Here is a 16218-nt window from a genome sequence, read left to right as displayed (position 1 = left end):
CCCACCAAATGGTTCAATCCTGCTCCCTGGATGGATTTGAAAAATGCAAAGAAGGAACAAATAAACTTCGGACTTTTCAACCATCCTACTCACAAAGGCCTTTAGACTAGTCTGCAACCTCCTGGCAACCACCAATCGTGGGGAGAATTGTGTATTTGACCGGTTGTTGGAGGTTGCGGGTAGCAGGTTGCCATGGTCACCTTTAGCTGGTACAGAAGATGCCGACTTATCTTCAAACACTTGCTGACTACTTGCCGAGTGGTACTGAATGCAAAAAAGTGCAACACAGACCAGAAATGTTGAATCTCCTCCACACAACAGAAAATAAGGGTTTATTTTTTCTTTGTATCCCAATAAATACACAAACTCATGATTATCAGAGAATCTCCTGTTTTTACAGCAGGTCTACAGTAACAAGGCCAGTTAACTCAGTAAGTTAAGACTGAGTTTAGATTTGAATTTAAACCTGAAGAGCTGCACTGACTGGCTTAACTGACTTACCACAAAAACATTTCTTTATAATTGCATTGCTGAAATTGCATTGCTGAAATTGCACTTACTTTACTGCAGAGATCTCAGGCTGCTTGCCATCAGTCGTATAAATATGACAGGTTGGTAGGTTGAGTCATGAACTAACGTGGGTTTGATACTCCTGGTCTGTATACTTTTGGTGCGATTGGTCCGCTTGATTTGTGGTGCTCAAACAACCAATAAAAAAAGGTCCTTTTCATGAATTTTGACCTGGTTGCTCAGAAAATACTTCCTTAATGAAACTGCTTACATCGAGGTCTGTGGCTTCTCTTTTTTTTCTCCATCTACTGCCTCTACCAAAGCAGGTCTTTATAGTATCCCTCTTCAGCAGGTCAGCTGAAGAGGGATACTATAAATATTTGCATCCTATCAGACAGTCCTGAGCCTTAGATGTGTTTCAGTAGCAGGAGAATAAATCCAAAAAGAAACTGAGGCTATGTGGATTTTGAGGGGGTGGGGGTGTTACAGGGTCATGACCTTTGAGAAGGCAACCATCTCCAAAACTGCGACACTTACAGTAAAACTATACAGCTGGATAAGCAGCAGCGTGGGCCAGAAAACTCTATAGAGCTGATTTTTCAGATGAACTCACTCGCTAAAGTAAAATGTTCTTTATTCAGACAATTTTCTTTTAATCACTGAGTGAAATCTGACTGTGGTAACTTATCATGTTATTGTGGAGATTCAGGAAATGCAACAGACTCAAAACAGAGTCAAAGGAAGCAATAAAACCCACATTCAGCCTTCCAAATACACATTTACAGAAATCCATTTCAAACACATCCATCCCCGTTTACCTGCTAGTATTAGTCCTACTTGTCTCAACCTGTGTCTCAACGAGTGGTACTCGTAGTCATTGGCCAGTTTAGGTATTCAGAATCAAAGTCAGACTCAGACTAAGAGTAAACACAGAATTTGGCCCCTTCAATCTGCTATTTTATTTAATTGTCGGGATTTACCTGGCTCTGAGGAAGCGTGTGGGTTTACCAAATTACCAGCAGAGCAGACAAGTTTAGGCAGTAACCAGAATTCAAGGCCAGACGGTAAAAACTGAACCTGAGAGAGGGCTGCAGAGGTTCTGCACAGCTGCTGCTATGTAATTTACCAGTTTTCTTAAATATCAGCAAACCATGCAGCAGCATAGAAAACAATAAGAAGATTTGCTCAGTAAAAAGACAAGCAGAGCTGAGGCCCAAAAGGTTCAACTCCTACTTTATCAGAGCTGCAGTCATTTTTTGTTTTAGAAAAGATGAATTGTTTTAATCATTTTAAGTAACAGTGAAAATGTTGCTCCAGTTTCAGCTTCTCTGATGTGACAATGTGCTGTTTTCCTTTTCCATAAATGACAGTAAACTGAATATGTTCAGGTTTTTAAAACTAGGGTTATATCTGGTTTCTTTGAGAAGAAATTAATCAATTGATTATTAAAAACCTGTGCAGATTAACTAATAACAAAAAGATATTACAAACTTTCTGCGCTGTCAAGCATCTACAGTTTAAATTTATTGCACTCGTTTGCATATTTATCTAAACTTACAGCTTCCATTCATAACCAGGAACCGGATTGTCAAACACGCTTCATTGCCCGGGTCTGAGTTTGTAAATAAATCAGACTGCGTCACTGGATCTTCACGTCATCATTTTGCTCCTGTGCGAAAGTCACAGCCGCCTCTTTGAACAACCTGAAGATCCGGCACCACGCCTGCGCTAATAACAGCTTCTTTGAGCTTTGTTCTCACACTTAGGTATGCTCCTTCGGCACAGACTTGAGTTACAGGTGAACAAATCTAAAGAGGCGTGCCTGGTTGTGACATGCAATGTGAACAATTCGAGCTTAAATCTGAATCCTTGTATTGTAAAATTATCTTTCGGTGATTCTAAGAATAAAATACTGCTGTAAATGTGTATGTGTGTGTGTATGTGTACACTTTTGTTTGTGCATTTGTGTGTGTCCCTATGCCCTGAATGAGCATCTCTCTCCGTGTTCTGACACTCATGTTACAGCGCACACTCGGACTATTCAGAGAGAGACGGAGCGAGGCCACCGGCGAGCAGGATGCCCTGCCCCGACGGAGAACAGGCTCTGCAGTGTGAGCACACGGGCCAAGCTGTTCCCCCTCTGCTGGAATAAAACACCTCTGTCCCAAAAGTGTGCCGAGCCGTCACCAGCCCATCACCTGTGTTCATAAAAGTGCTGGGTTACAGCTGGAGTTACGCTTGTGGATAGCGCCCAGAGATTATCTGTAGGTATGCTGAGTGTTATGTAAGAATACTTGGAAAGCTGTAGCGCATGTGCGGAGCAAACGCACACTTTTCCCCTGCGTGTCGGTCTCTTGTGCTCACCGCAAGGGCAGCGAGTTCAGCATGTGCTCAGCACCGTGCCAGAGTCTGAAATGGAATTTAAATCAGAGGTTTCTTCCTGACTCCTTTTCCTGAAGCCTCTGACAAAAATATGATCTTACCGTCACTTTCTGTCTCTTCTCCACTTGCTGCAGGTCTTAGCTACAGATGTATGTGTGATGAATGATTTTTTTCTCCTTTGTTTAAGAGGGTCTAACATGTTTTTCCTTATTTTCTGTCATATTTGTACTGTTAATTTGACTTCAAACCACATGAACATGAATCAAGCAAAACTACTCAAGTACAGTTTAAAGACACAAAATACAGAACTGAAAATAAAAGAAAAGACTCCATCCCTCCTGCACACAAGTAGCACTCACAGGCAAACAGACACACAAAGTGAGTCTTTGGATCCACTTTGCTGTTTCTGTTTGCCGTCTTGGGTTTTTGTGTGTGTGCTTGCAGTGGTTTTCTATCTGTTGGTGGTTGTTCCATCTGACTATTGTGGTCAGTGTACGTTTTTTTCTGCTTCCTTCCCATGAGTTTCTGACTCTGTGGACATGCTGATGCTCACTACAAATACTTTGCATTATTTTGTAGCTGCTTTCACATCCAACTCTGGACAATGTCCCTAAACTCACAAGACGGTTACCTGCTCTTTTTACACATCACTTTAATCAGATGTTTCAGGATCTTTGTATTAGAGAGATGGCAGGTCAAAGGTCATTTAAAGTCTGACCCGATTGATTCTGACATACGTCTAGACAACTTCAAGGCTGGATCGGGTACGTGAAAATGGCCGCCGTGGTTGTTTTGGGAGTGACCTTTGGATAAAAATGAAAACCATCACGTGGGACGCAGACTCTGGTCCAGGCCACCCTGACCCTTGGGCCTGTCCCAGCAGTCCCAGTGTGTGATTCATTCATGGCTCCACATGCAAAAACATCTGGTATTTCACAAGGAAAAGGAGCAGAGATAAGATAAAAGTGAGACAGAAAACAAGTCTAAGACAAGTAATGATCCCACAACACTCAGAGTCATTAAATGACCATTAAGGAGGTTACAGCAGGACAGATTAACGTCACTAACGTCTCTTTCAGGTATAAATCGACTGAATATTCTGTGAAATACTCCGTGAAATGACTCCAAACTATATGATTTAGCTAGATCTTACTCAAGCACGCAAACACTTCCAGCTTCTTTTATCATAAGGTTTTGTTTTCATGTGTCGCTTTCAGTCTCTTTCAACAACAAATAAATACATAAATGAAAACCACAATTTCCCTTAATACCAAGGAGACAGACAAAGACGGCCACAAGTTCAGACAGAATTTAGCAACTAACCAGAAACATTTGGTAGCGACCAAAAATTGAGCTAAAAAAAGGACGATTATCAGACTATTTGAAAGGTGAAGCAAAACTAGATCTCTTTTCCACACCTGGCAGTAAAAGGCATCAAGTGGATCGTCATGACGAAAAAATGGTACCACAGGTACAAAAGTCACCCGTCTCTTCAAAAACTCGATTTTTAAAGAGTAAATATATGAATACACAAGATTTTCAAATGAATACACAAGATTTGATTAACTTCTTGAAACAGACAGACAGACAAGCCTAAAATATGTATTGTTACTCCACTACAGTGTCGCTAAAGGAATTTCACGGGTGAGTGGAAATAAAAGGCTAAAAAGAAAGAGGAAAGAAAAAATAGCGCCTCCACCTTTAAACCAATCAGCTGTTATCATTCAAAAACCTGAGAAACCTGAACACGATAAAAGCTTTCAAACAGCGACGGGATAACATGGGAGGAGCGCCTGATTGATGAGAGGAGCAGCCGTAAAGGGTGAGGAAACGACACGTGCTACCGCCGGAGAAGCTTCACACTGTCGAGAGGAATTCTAGCGAATGGCAACAAACCTCCCTCCCCAGGGGTGGAGGGGGAAGAAAGTGCGAGAGAGACCCGACCCACGACCTGAAGAGAGGAACAAAGACTCCAGTCTGCTTCTCAAGCTGCCGGAGATTCAAACACTACAGGCTTGTTGGTTTCTGCAATCATACATCCCCCACTCCCCCCCACACACATGCTATTCATGCTTTACTAAATACAGTGTCCAGTGACCTAACAGGAGCACCTTCCCTCTTAACACAACCTGGGCTGTGTGTGTGTTGGTGAAGTTTCACCACAAAGAAACTAAAGTGAAAAGTGTGTTTAGTGTTAAAGATTCACTGATTTGTAAGACTGATTCTGCTAAAAGTCACAAAACATAAAAAAGTAGTTCTTTTAATTTTTATTCTAGATTTTAGAAACAGGTTTAAGGAGATTCGGAGGGAGCACGTGTCGCTGATTTGTCGTCTAAACGAACATCAAAAAGGTTTCAGACTTTTGCTCGGCTTCAGTCTGAAAAGTTCAACCAACTTTAGCCACAAAGTGGGAGGTTGCAAAGTTTCCGCCGATCAGCAGGCGATTGTGCAAAAAAAGCGGGATGCACGAGTATATTACCATGCAGTGGCTGGTTTATGTACTTGTTGCTGTAGCAAACACAAAGTTTAATTAGCCACACCTTATAATCTGTGAATTCAGGTGTGTTGAGTCCCATCGGAACAGGTACGACATCAAAATTAAGCAACAAGTCAGTTTGGGAGGTTCCTCGATATTCCACGATCAACTCCAGGTGTTTTTATTACAAAGGTTTCAGGAATCCCAGCAACTCCAGCACGAAGCGTCAGACCACGTAAAGTCACAGAGTGCGGTTGTCACCAACGCTCTGCTGACTCAGTAACTGCAGGGCTCCAAACCTCCTCTGACGTTAACATCAGCGCAGAAGCTGAAGGCTGGGAGCTTCACGGCCTCCATGGCTGAGCAGCTCCTGGAGGTGTAACGTGCAGGTGTCCCAGTACTTCTGTCTATATATAGTTTAGGTAAGCGCAAAGTGACCTATGGCCAGCAGGGGGCAATGCCGTAGGTTGGAAAAAAGAAAAAAATTCCTTGCTAGGTGATGCTATGTTAGCAAAATACCTATTTTACACCACCTGTGGAGGGCAATCTGAAATGAGCTGTGTAGAAGAAGTATGAACCTTATTACCAAACTTTTAAAACACTTTATAATCAGATCTGACTGATTCTGTACATGCAGTTTGAATATATTTCCATCACGGCTGCAGAAATAACTGCCCAGACATGTCGCCAAGATGGCTGTCAAGTGGCAGGACTTGCTTCTAGAACAAATTGCCTGCATTTTCCAGTGATCTGCCGTATATATCTCAGTAGATATAACGTATCCAAAATACAAATACATCAGAAATGCTTATATGCAAATGGAATGGAACCGATATTTCCATTAAGTTGGTAAAGATATGCATCTTTCTCTAAAGATTTAGCTCGTACTCAAAGCCGCTAACGGCGGGAAAAAGCTGCAAGCGCATTGTGAATTCGTGGTGGTGAATGATTCAGCAAAACGATGGCTGTTTTCACACATCCAGTGGTGGGTTGTTACCAACGCTGACTTTCACTCAACTTTTGCTCCGTTTTTGGCCTCCCCCCGACCGACTGCCTCTTTTGGCAAATGCTTTTGATTGGAAAGCTCACAGAAATGCAAACGGCTGCATAATTTACAGCATTTTTCAGTATTTTTATTTTCCAAAGATCACAGCTACAGCTCTCAGGTCTGCAGGTATTTGAGAGGAACTGTAGCCTCGGGTCGTGTTTAAAGGCCCTTCATTCACAGCATGAATGCTGTCTGAAGCTTTAACACAAGTCTTTACCTGTCTGCGGGAGGCTGCCTGTGTTTGTGTGAGCCTGCTTTACTCACTCAAATCTCATCACACAGCCATAACATAGAGCAGGAACGCCACTTCTTTTATTTTTGGGGGGGAGGGGGGCAGGCAAGTCAGCATGATGCAAATGATTAAATTACAGATTCGTAACGTGGTTTAAAGTTGGGGGGGGAAAGGGCTCAGAGAAGTTAATATTAAGTCAATGCAATGTCCTCAGAAAGGATGGAAACAAAACTCAGGCTCATTAGGCGCCTGTGGTGTCTGATTCCCGTCCTGTAAGTGAGCTGGATTTCTGCCTGCAAACCCAAACGCTCCTCCCTTCTCCACACACACACACACACATATATGCAGATTTGACACACAAACACCTCTCAGTCTCGCTTTCTCCATCTCACTCGCTCGCCTCTTGGCCCACAGTGTTCCCTGAGAAGTCACACAGCTGGGAGACACCCTTCAAGTTACATAACTGCAGGCCTCATCTTACTGAGGCCAGACGCAGCACTCATGTTTCTCTTTTTATTCTACTTTAATCTGCTGCTCATTCTCTCTCTTTTCTCTCTCACAGCACACTGCAACGCCGTTGTTTGTGACTAACACCTTCTGTGGGCACATAAAAGCAGAAGCTTGTGTTTAAGCAAATAATGTGGTAGAACTGAAGCCGTTATAATGTTGACTGCGCATGAATAAATCCTTTAAATATCCCCACTTTGCATGGATATTTTTTGTAAATGAGATGCCTGCAGCAGCTATAACGAGTTCATGCTCCGACTCCAGGTTTTATCATCCACAGGACATGAAGCCGCAGCTCACTTTAACACACTTTATAAATATTTAAAGGACACTGTTAGGTAGAGAGCCAGCTCCAAAAAATCCAGCATTAGTAAAGCACTAAAAACTAAAGTTATCACTCATTTAAATCTACTTATTGCAGGGATGGTGGCTGGATGCTCGGCCTCTCCAGATGCTGAAGGATTCTTGAGAATAGCACTGAACCCCAAGCTGCTCCCACTGGTAGCTCCACAGCCACTGGTGTACAAGTGTGGTTGTCTAAATGAGGAAAGTACTCAAAATATCTGTGTGTGCATCTATACTAAAGAAAGAAATACTACATAAATGAGGACCTGGAAGTATATATATATGTATATTTTTTAAAAGCAATTGCTTTGGTTTGATTGGAAAAATAATGATTTTCATGAAAGCAGCTTATAAACAAAACTGCCAGATACGTGTAATTAGGTCCACATTATTCATCTCTGAAGTATGAAAGAGTAGAAGTACATAGTAGTGTAAATATACTTGTGTAGAGTGCTTTAAATGTGTGTCTTAGTGAGTCATCTGAGTAAAACCTTGCAGACTGATTTGTTTTAAAAATGTAAAAATGAGTCAGAGGAGCATCCTGGACCCCAAGGCTCAACTTTTGAATGGAGAGCAGGGTACCACACACACACACACACACACACACACACACACACACACATCCACACACACATCCTCCCCCCTCCTCTCTACTAATACCTCATCTAAGTGAGATAAGGGTGATCATCCCCCGCTGAGCAGCTGCAGAGCCGATCACCAGACCCCTGATCGATCATTTACACCCTTGCTAATCGATCACTTACTGTGGTGTTGAGCACACAGTCGATTTCTCCGGCCTCGGACAGCTCGCTAAGGTTCCTGTCCCAGTGAAGAAACGACTCACTGCTGTCCAGGATCTCCATGATTTCCTCCACACAGACTCTCTGTGGCCTTGTTGTTTTTTTCCCCTCCTCCTCCAGCAGCAGCAACAGCAGCACAAACACAACGGGGCTCTGTTGCAGTGCAGACAGTCAGGCTGGAAACCTCAAACTCCACCGGAAAGTTCTCCACAACTTTTTGGAGCGAAGGCAAAGAAATAAAAACACAGTCGAAACGCGTCCAGTCGGTTCAGATACAGAGATATAAATGTGACAGAGGGCTGAAGCAGACGCATTCAAGCTGAGAGCTGTTGTTGTTGTTGTTGTTTATCATCTCTCCTCTCTGGATCAGGGTCCACAGAGTGTTTCCACCAGGCTCCCCTTCCTTTTCTTACCTCCTCCTCTCAGACACACAGGAATGTGTGGGAGGAGTCACAGACAGCGAGACGGAGGAGCAATAAAAGAAAAAAAACAAAAAAAACAAAACAAAACAAAACACAAAGCAAACTCAAATCTTAATCTCAGCCTTTAGAACGACTGATAATACAGCATCAAACATCACAACATATTAAAAAAACAGAACATTTAAAGCCCCGTCATTAATTTCTGCCACTAGTTTGAAAATAGTCAGGTTAACTAAGCGGAGCTTCCGGTCTCAAATTTCAAAATAAAAGACCTAATAGTGATTGCAGCGCTTTTTTTCTCGTTGTTGGCAAAGAAAAAAATGTCTGCAATTTAAAAACAACGACAACAACAATATTGTTTTGATAATGATGATAATAATGATAATACATGCAAAGATATTAATTGCATACAAAAATATTATTCTTGTTAATTATGATTTCAAAAAATACTACTACTAGTACCATGTTATAACAATAATAATAATAAATTATTATTATTGTTGTTGTTATTATTAATAGTTAAGTTTAGACATTTGTATAATTATTATATAAAAGCTTATTTAGAGTTTCTTTTTAAAAAAATAAAACTTATTATCATAGCATCAACGCCTTTAAATTGTATAATCAACTTATCCAGCGGCCACCACAACAACTAAAAAGGTTAAGTCTTCAGCTTAGATTTAAAGATTGCATGGTTACCTCTGCAATTTGCTTACATTTAAATATAAAACCAACAACGTCTTGTCAAAGGGCTTTCGGGGTTTTGGAAAAACTTTATTTAAATTTTTTGCTCCCCAAAAGTTGTTTCTGTTCATCTGGACATTTTCAGTGGGAGAAACGTTTCGTCACTCATCCAAGTTACTTCTTCAGTCTCCTGAAGAAAAAGTCACTTGGATGAGTGATGAAAGTAACTTCTTCAGTCTCCTGAATCAACTTTTGGGGATTTACTTATCTGGATGAACGAGGATGCATCAAGAAATTCTTTGCTACACACATACATTTCATCGGAACATTTTCAAAGATTATATTTATGTGTCTGAAACTACTACTGTACATTTGTTGCTGTTACAGTTGTGAAGGGTGTCTCCTCTAATCCAGTATATTTCTTAGATATTGTACAAACTATTAACTCGGAATGTTTTCTTATGTGGTGTGGTCATTCCACCATGCAAATATTACCCAATGTGTAGATGATTGTAAATTTAAAGTTAAATTAATCCATCCCTAGGCTATCTCTTAAAAATGTAAAAAAAAAAAAAAAAAAAAAAAAAAAAGTTTTAATTACAATATTAGAAATAACTAGAGTAGTGTGATTGCTTTAAAGATTGGTGCTGCTTGGGTTCTAATGGTTTAGTATCATGGATTTTTTTCTAACTTCTTGCATGAAAATGAATATTATAGTATTTTTCTTATTAAAAGAAAAAAATATCAATTGTCTATTTCATATGGAGGACCACAAGAGCCACGCCGCAGAATTTTTTATTTCGATGCGCGTGGCTCTTGTGGTCCTCCATAATTTCTACCCCGTGAGTTATGAAGGAAAATGTAACTAAGCAAAGTTACAACTAAAGTCATTCCTGTCTTTCAAAAAAGCTTTTATTTTTTTAAATAACACGAAGCTACTTCCGGTATCACTGTGGTTGATTGGTCTTGAATCCACAGGTTTCTCTCGTAAATCAACCGCCCGCCCACATTCGTCTACCTGACCAATCAGAGCTCTTCTGTGTTTAAAGCTCCTCAGAGCCTTTCACTGACAACCTGCACAGCCAATCAGGAACTTCAAAAACTCGTGCGACCAATTACTTTAGGCCAAGAATACCTTCTCGTTTTAATCCCACCCAGGCTGCTACTGAAACAGACCAATCGCATTACTCTGGTTAAAACAAAAACAAAAACACCGGTTTAAAGAGTTCATTTTAAAACAATATTTGAAGAAAAAAAAAAAAAATGTATACCTTAACTATAAAAATTACATTTTCAGCTTATTTCAAACGTTTTCTCTCATTTTTTGTATTTTTACCCAAGATAAAGTAATTTTTAAGTGCATTTAATAAATATTTTAAACATAAATTTTGTTAATTGTATCTTTAGGCACATTATGTATTTTTTTTAAAAAAATGTCTAGTATTTCCCTTCTGCACAGTTAAGTCACTGTGCAGGAAGGAAATGAAGATAAACAGATAAATGCAACTGACAAGAGAGTGACAGAGCAGAAAACGAGAGTAAATGTAACTGATAATATTTGTCAAATTCCCCACATAGTAATGTGGTTATAGCTATAGATGACTCAGGCAGTTAAACATGAAAACAGCAAAAATTAAAACCAGTCTTAAGGTGTCGAAATTTGCGAGACATGTGCACCTTGACCTCCAGTGAAACCTCTTTTATTTAGGAGCAGAGCTGGAGCAGATACTTTAAATTTTTTTTTAAAGGAAGGAAAAAAAAAGTAACATAGGGTCAAATGGGACAAAACTGTTACCACATCAGAGCTGTATCTTATTTTGCAGAAGCGTCCAATCCTGAGGCTGATCGTGTAGCAAGACAAAAATGTGCAAATTGCACGCAGATTGCAACACTTGAGATGACTCTGCTTCTAACACTGAGCAGCTTTCTGCTCGAGGAAGAGACAGGTAGCAGTTTAATTCAACTCCAAGAACCAAAAAAAAAAAACAAGACCTCCCTTTGAAGCCGTTTAGTTTCAGAGACAGGCATCCTGAGATTCGATTACCTGTCATAAATCTGATTTTAACACCATCTGCAACACATCAACATTTCAGGCGCATGGAGAAACAAACCTGTTTTCAGCTTTGTGGTGATGCATTTTACACATAATCTAGTGACTTTCTGAAAGCTTTACTTAATTTAAGAAGCGGGAGATCACGTTAGGCCATAAAAGACGACCTAACCTGTGAGTTAACCTCGGCAGCAGCTACTTATAATGGAGATTATTGCTGCATCTTTCCTAGAAAACTCAACAATTTCAAGCATAAAACGTGACGGAGAGATGCGATGAGGGAAAATAACTTGCAGGCAGAATCCAATTTAAATTTCTAAACAGGTTTGTGGGCGTCTATGTGAAACTGGTTCACAGGGTAAATTTGTCTTTCTCACCATGAAACAACTTCAGCTTATAAAGACAGTATGTCTTTACTGGCACAAGGAAACAAAAACTATAACATTACAAGTCACAGTAAGTGAGCGCAGACTGAGAGCTGCTCTTAACAGAGCTACAACTTTTCAAAGAGTCCCCAAACTCAGAGTTATGATTCAGGAGAAGCATTTAGAACGACTTGGATGGATTAAACAACATTAAAGTTATCTGTAACGTCTAAGTCATAATCAGTAGGTGTACATTTACTACAGCTGAGCTCTTTCTGCTCCTCCTGAAGCCTCAAAGACTTCATGTGCACCAGCAGGTGGTGCCGCAGTCAAAGATGATCATAGCTTATCCTGTCCGTCCCCCCAGCTTCTTGTGAAAACAGTTCCTTTACTTCACGTCCTCGAGTCTTATTTTGGTATAAAGAAGAAAATACAAAAAGAAGTCGCCTTGGTGTTTGGCAGAGACGAAAAGGGAGAGGGAGAGGAAGGCCCTTCAGGTTCTGTCTCGCACGTTATCACTCAGGAAAATGATGTTGTCTGCAGAGAATCAAAAAGAATAAGAGAGGAGAACATCAGGGTGACATGTTGAGAGAGTAGATGCGTGTCACTGGATTTGGGCTTCAGCTGGAAATCTACGCTTTAACTGAAAAAAAACCCCCTGAATCCTGTGCAAAAGTCCCAGCATTTCATGTCTTTCTATTGGCTGCTACTGCATATGAAACACAGAGACACCACCACACAATAATAAACAAGTAATAAATGTCGGCAGTGTCGACACAAAGAGTATCCACTGAAGTCTAAATCAGGCCCAAGTGTGTTTGTGAGGGTGTTTAACCTGACCTGCGATGATGGTGGTGGCCTGACGTCTGACTTGGTTCTTGTCCACATATTCGCCGTAGTCCAGCTTCCCCTCTACTAGAATCCTCGACCTGAAAAGGACAATGGTTCATTCACACAATGTTCTTTTATTCTGTAACTCCTAATGTGATGAGGAGATTCTGGAGCTTAAAGGCCATAAAAACATATTTTTATATCTGAAAACAGAAGTCGTAGGAGTTACTGAGTGTAGAACTCTTACTCAAAATACCAAAGAGCATTTGTTTCCCCCCCGAGGAGTGTTTATACTCTGAAATTCTAATAAAATGCTGCATGTCTTTATAAGGTAAAGAAGGACTACAACTGATTTTACATCATGTTGTGTATACTTGTCATGGAGGCTGTGAGAACAACCTGTTCCTGCCTGGCAGCTCCAACGTCAGCATCTTTGACTTGATATAGCCCTTCTCCCTCCTCTGCACGTGTCCAAACCATCTCAGCCTCGCCTCCATCTCTAACTCTGTCATATGTACACTGTCATAAAGGTGGATGCTGATTTTTACAGTAACTACTGCAAGCTCTAAATCTACAAAGCCAGACATGTCACTGGGAGTGGGTATTCTTCATATGGCCATCTCACAGAATTCCCACTCACATGCCGTTCAAACCTTCTGTTTATGAGGGGCAGCCAATCAGAGGAAAGCCAGCTCATGTCTGACAGTGGATAAACACAGATAGGATTACTCTGGTTACTCTGTGATTGGCTTGGGTTTGGGAACATTTAGAGAGCTGGTAAAAATAGGCATGCAGCTTTTTTCCTTTTCCCATCCACAGCAAAGCAGTAAATCTACACATGTATTCACAGCTAAGTCTTCTGCCTGTACAGGAAACATGCAGGTCCTACCCTTTTTTGACGTACTGGTACGCCACGTCTCTCAGACCAGGTTTGAATATGGACACACGATGCCACGTCGTCTTCTGGCTGATGTCACCTGGAGTCAGAAAACCGCAGCAGGCGAATCAGATTAATTGGTATTCAGACACTCCGAAGAAACAAGAGCGCTTAGAATACCTTTAAAAACCGAGTTAAGCCCAAGAGAACATGAGAAAAAATGTCAATTCTCTTATTTGGAGTGTTATTCATTCTGATATTTAAACACTTTAAAGGCTGCCTGCACTGCTTTTCTATCACAGTGAGCTCTGAAACACGTCTCATCAGTTGCATTTATAATTTCTAATGACGATCATGAATGAACCATAAAGGCTGGAGTGTCTGATGACGACTGAGCCCAGTGCAGAGACACGTGAAGAGCAGCTGTCTGGACTCAAAACCTTGAAATCCAGCAGTAGTGATGAATAACAATCTGTTCACTTTCGCCGATGCCCTCTAGTGGCAAACACAAGCAGTTGCATCCAGCTTTGACTGATAAAACAGTGATGTCACAACAACATGAATATCCCACCTTCAATAGAAGCTCCACAGATAATCATTTATTTTGTTAAAGTTTATTAGTTTCCTAAATAATTTCCTACTTGTTACTGAAACATCATCCAGACACTTTATTATATTTTCTCCTTTATTTGGAGCTTTATTTGGAGCTGACTCAGCTTCATCAGTGCATTTTTAACAATTATATATTTTAGCATTTAAACCTTTTAAAAGAACACCTTTTATTTCATTTGAAAATTGAAGCTAAAATGCAGAGAATGCATCTGCTACTCAGTGACTAACATAGAAAGACCGACACTGAAATGCTCGTGTTTAATTCAGGGACGCAGGCAAAGAAAAATGAGACCTTGAAGTGCAAACATCCCTCACCCTGCAGAAAATGCATGATATGAAAAACATCTAGCAGCAAAAACAGCAGGTAATATCAGTGCATGTTGATCTGCAGATATGGATCAAAATCATGCAGTGGGGTAAGTAAATATGACTGAGCAACAGCAAAATGAAACACAGCTGACCAAATCATCACAAACCCTGTTGAATGTTAGTGCTTTCAATGTGTAAAACCAGACTGAACCAAATCAGAATGAAAACAGGGGTGTTGGTTACTTTAGTAAATCTGAGTTGAAAGATCAAGCTGGGAAATGTCACATTTCAGAGGAGGACGTTTCAGTTTATTCACAATTAAAATACAATAATATATAAAATAGTTATGTTTGTAAAATGGGACTCCCCTTAAGCTAACCACAGCTTATAAATACGGACTCAAACAACAAGCAATATGCACCAAATGCGTATATACTAACCTAAATCACTCCGCTATCCCAAGATTACCCTAAAGATCCTAGCATATAAACAGCACTAATCCAACACATCGACATCAGGGATGTCAAAGTCATATTACAATGTGGGACACATGCAGCCCACTTTGATCTTAAGTGGGCTGTAAGTTTAACTATACATTTAATCCATGAGATATATTAATAAAAGATGAATTGGTCAGTGTCAACAGTATGTCTCAGTTTTTCTACATGATAAAGAAATGCTGCTGTAGTAACTGACGAAAAAAAATATCTGCCCACACGGGTTTTTGGAAGTAAATCGTAACAAACAAATGTGTAAAATTAGAGAAAAACTTCTGGTAGATCACTGCTCAGACTGAAACTTTCTGTTAATTTACAGGAAATTTTTCGTGGATCACTTCATTTTTTTTATCTATTGCTTAGGTACTTTGGTGTAGTATGAATAGCAGTTAAAGCAGGATAAAGCTGTAAAAGGTCTCAAAATGCAGTAAAAAACCTAAACTTTTGCCCTGGTTCACATTTCTTTAAGATGTGCAGTGGGTCTGATTGGAGTCTTTCATGGGCCAATTCTGGCCTCATAGCCTTAAGTTTGACACATGAGAATAATAGTATGAACATCAGTTGGAGGTCTATTGTAAGTTTTTAGTAGATCTTTTGTTGGATCTAAAGACTACATTATACACTCCTACCTGGTGAGCTCATTTCTCCCTCTCCAGAGCGCCACATCTCATTGGTCGCTAATGAGAAGATGGTAACCGGGTTTCTGCCCTCCACCTGTCTCATCACTGGGTCCTGACCGACCCGACCTAACAGCTGCACCCGGTTTATCGCTGAAACAGACACACACAGCATATTTATTACAGTTGACCCAGCGTTTATGAAAATCCCCTTTGAATTAATGTGTAATAACTAGACACGGTCCCGGTCCTCCATGACAAGAAAACACTGCAGCAACCTGATGTTCTGATCTCAACCCAACTGAACATCTGTAAAAAGGTTCAAAACCCCTCATAGCAGAGAGAAAAGAAGCTGGAGAAGACAAACTTCACTTACATCTCTCCAGGATGAGGCTGGCGTCTGTACTCCTGTACCTCACCACCTGCCGGATGATCTGAGAAGGAACAACCAAAAAGTTAAAATACTTCAAAATGTTGGCAACAAAGATTTTAAAATATATATATATATATATATATATATATATATATATATATATATATATATATATATATATATATATATATATATATATATATATATATATACATATATATATATATATATATATATATATATATATATATATATACACATATATATATATATATATATAT

The 16218-nt window shown here is 40.1% G+C and overlaps 2 protein-coding genes across 3 annotated transcripts in view; both read right to left on the bottom strand.

Moving 5' to 3' along the window:
* Positions 1-8846, bottom strand: part of creb3l2 (cAMP responsive element binding protein 3-like 2) — a 35554-nt gene extending 26708 nt beyond the window's left edge. The window contains exon 1 of one of the 2 annotated variants that reach the window (XM_039601194.1): positions 8265-8846. In XM_039601194.1, coding sequence (XP_039457128.1) covers positions 8265-8363 — 99 coding nt within the window. In that variant the 5' untranslated portion in view covers positions 8364-8846. The remainder of the gene's footprint in view (positions 1-8264) is intronic. The other variant, XM_031746391.2, reaches the window with a different exon arrangement.
* Positions 8847-10541: 1695 nt separating this feature from the next.
* ssbp1 (single-stranded DNA binding protein 1) overlaps positions 10542-16218 on the bottom strand; it is an 11550-nt gene continuing 5873 nt past the window's right edge. The window contains exons 3-7 of the mRNA XM_031746394.2: positions 15941-15998; positions 15577-15717; positions 13542-13629; positions 12662-12750; positions 10542-12358 (exon numbers count right to left, since the gene is read on the bottom strand). Coding sequence (XP_031602254.1) covers positions 12315-12358; positions 12662-12750; positions 13542-13629; positions 15577-15717; positions 15941-15998 — 420 coding nt within the window. The 3' untranslated portion in view covers positions 10542-12314. The remainder of the gene's footprint in view (positions 12359-12661; positions 12751-13541; positions 13630-15576; positions 15718-15940; positions 15999-16218) is intronic.

Source organism: Oreochromis aureus, linkage group 17 (assembly GCF_013358895.1).
Source record: "Oreochromis aureus strain Israel breed Guangdong linkage group 17, ZZ_aureus, whole genome shotgun sequence".
Taxonomy (NCBI): domain Eukaryota; kingdom Metazoa; phylum Chordata; class Actinopteri; order Cichliformes; family Cichlidae; genus Oreochromis; species Oreochromis aureus.
The sequence above is the reverse complement of the archived record's forward strand: the minus strand, read 5'-3'. Positions and strand labels throughout refer to the sequence as shown.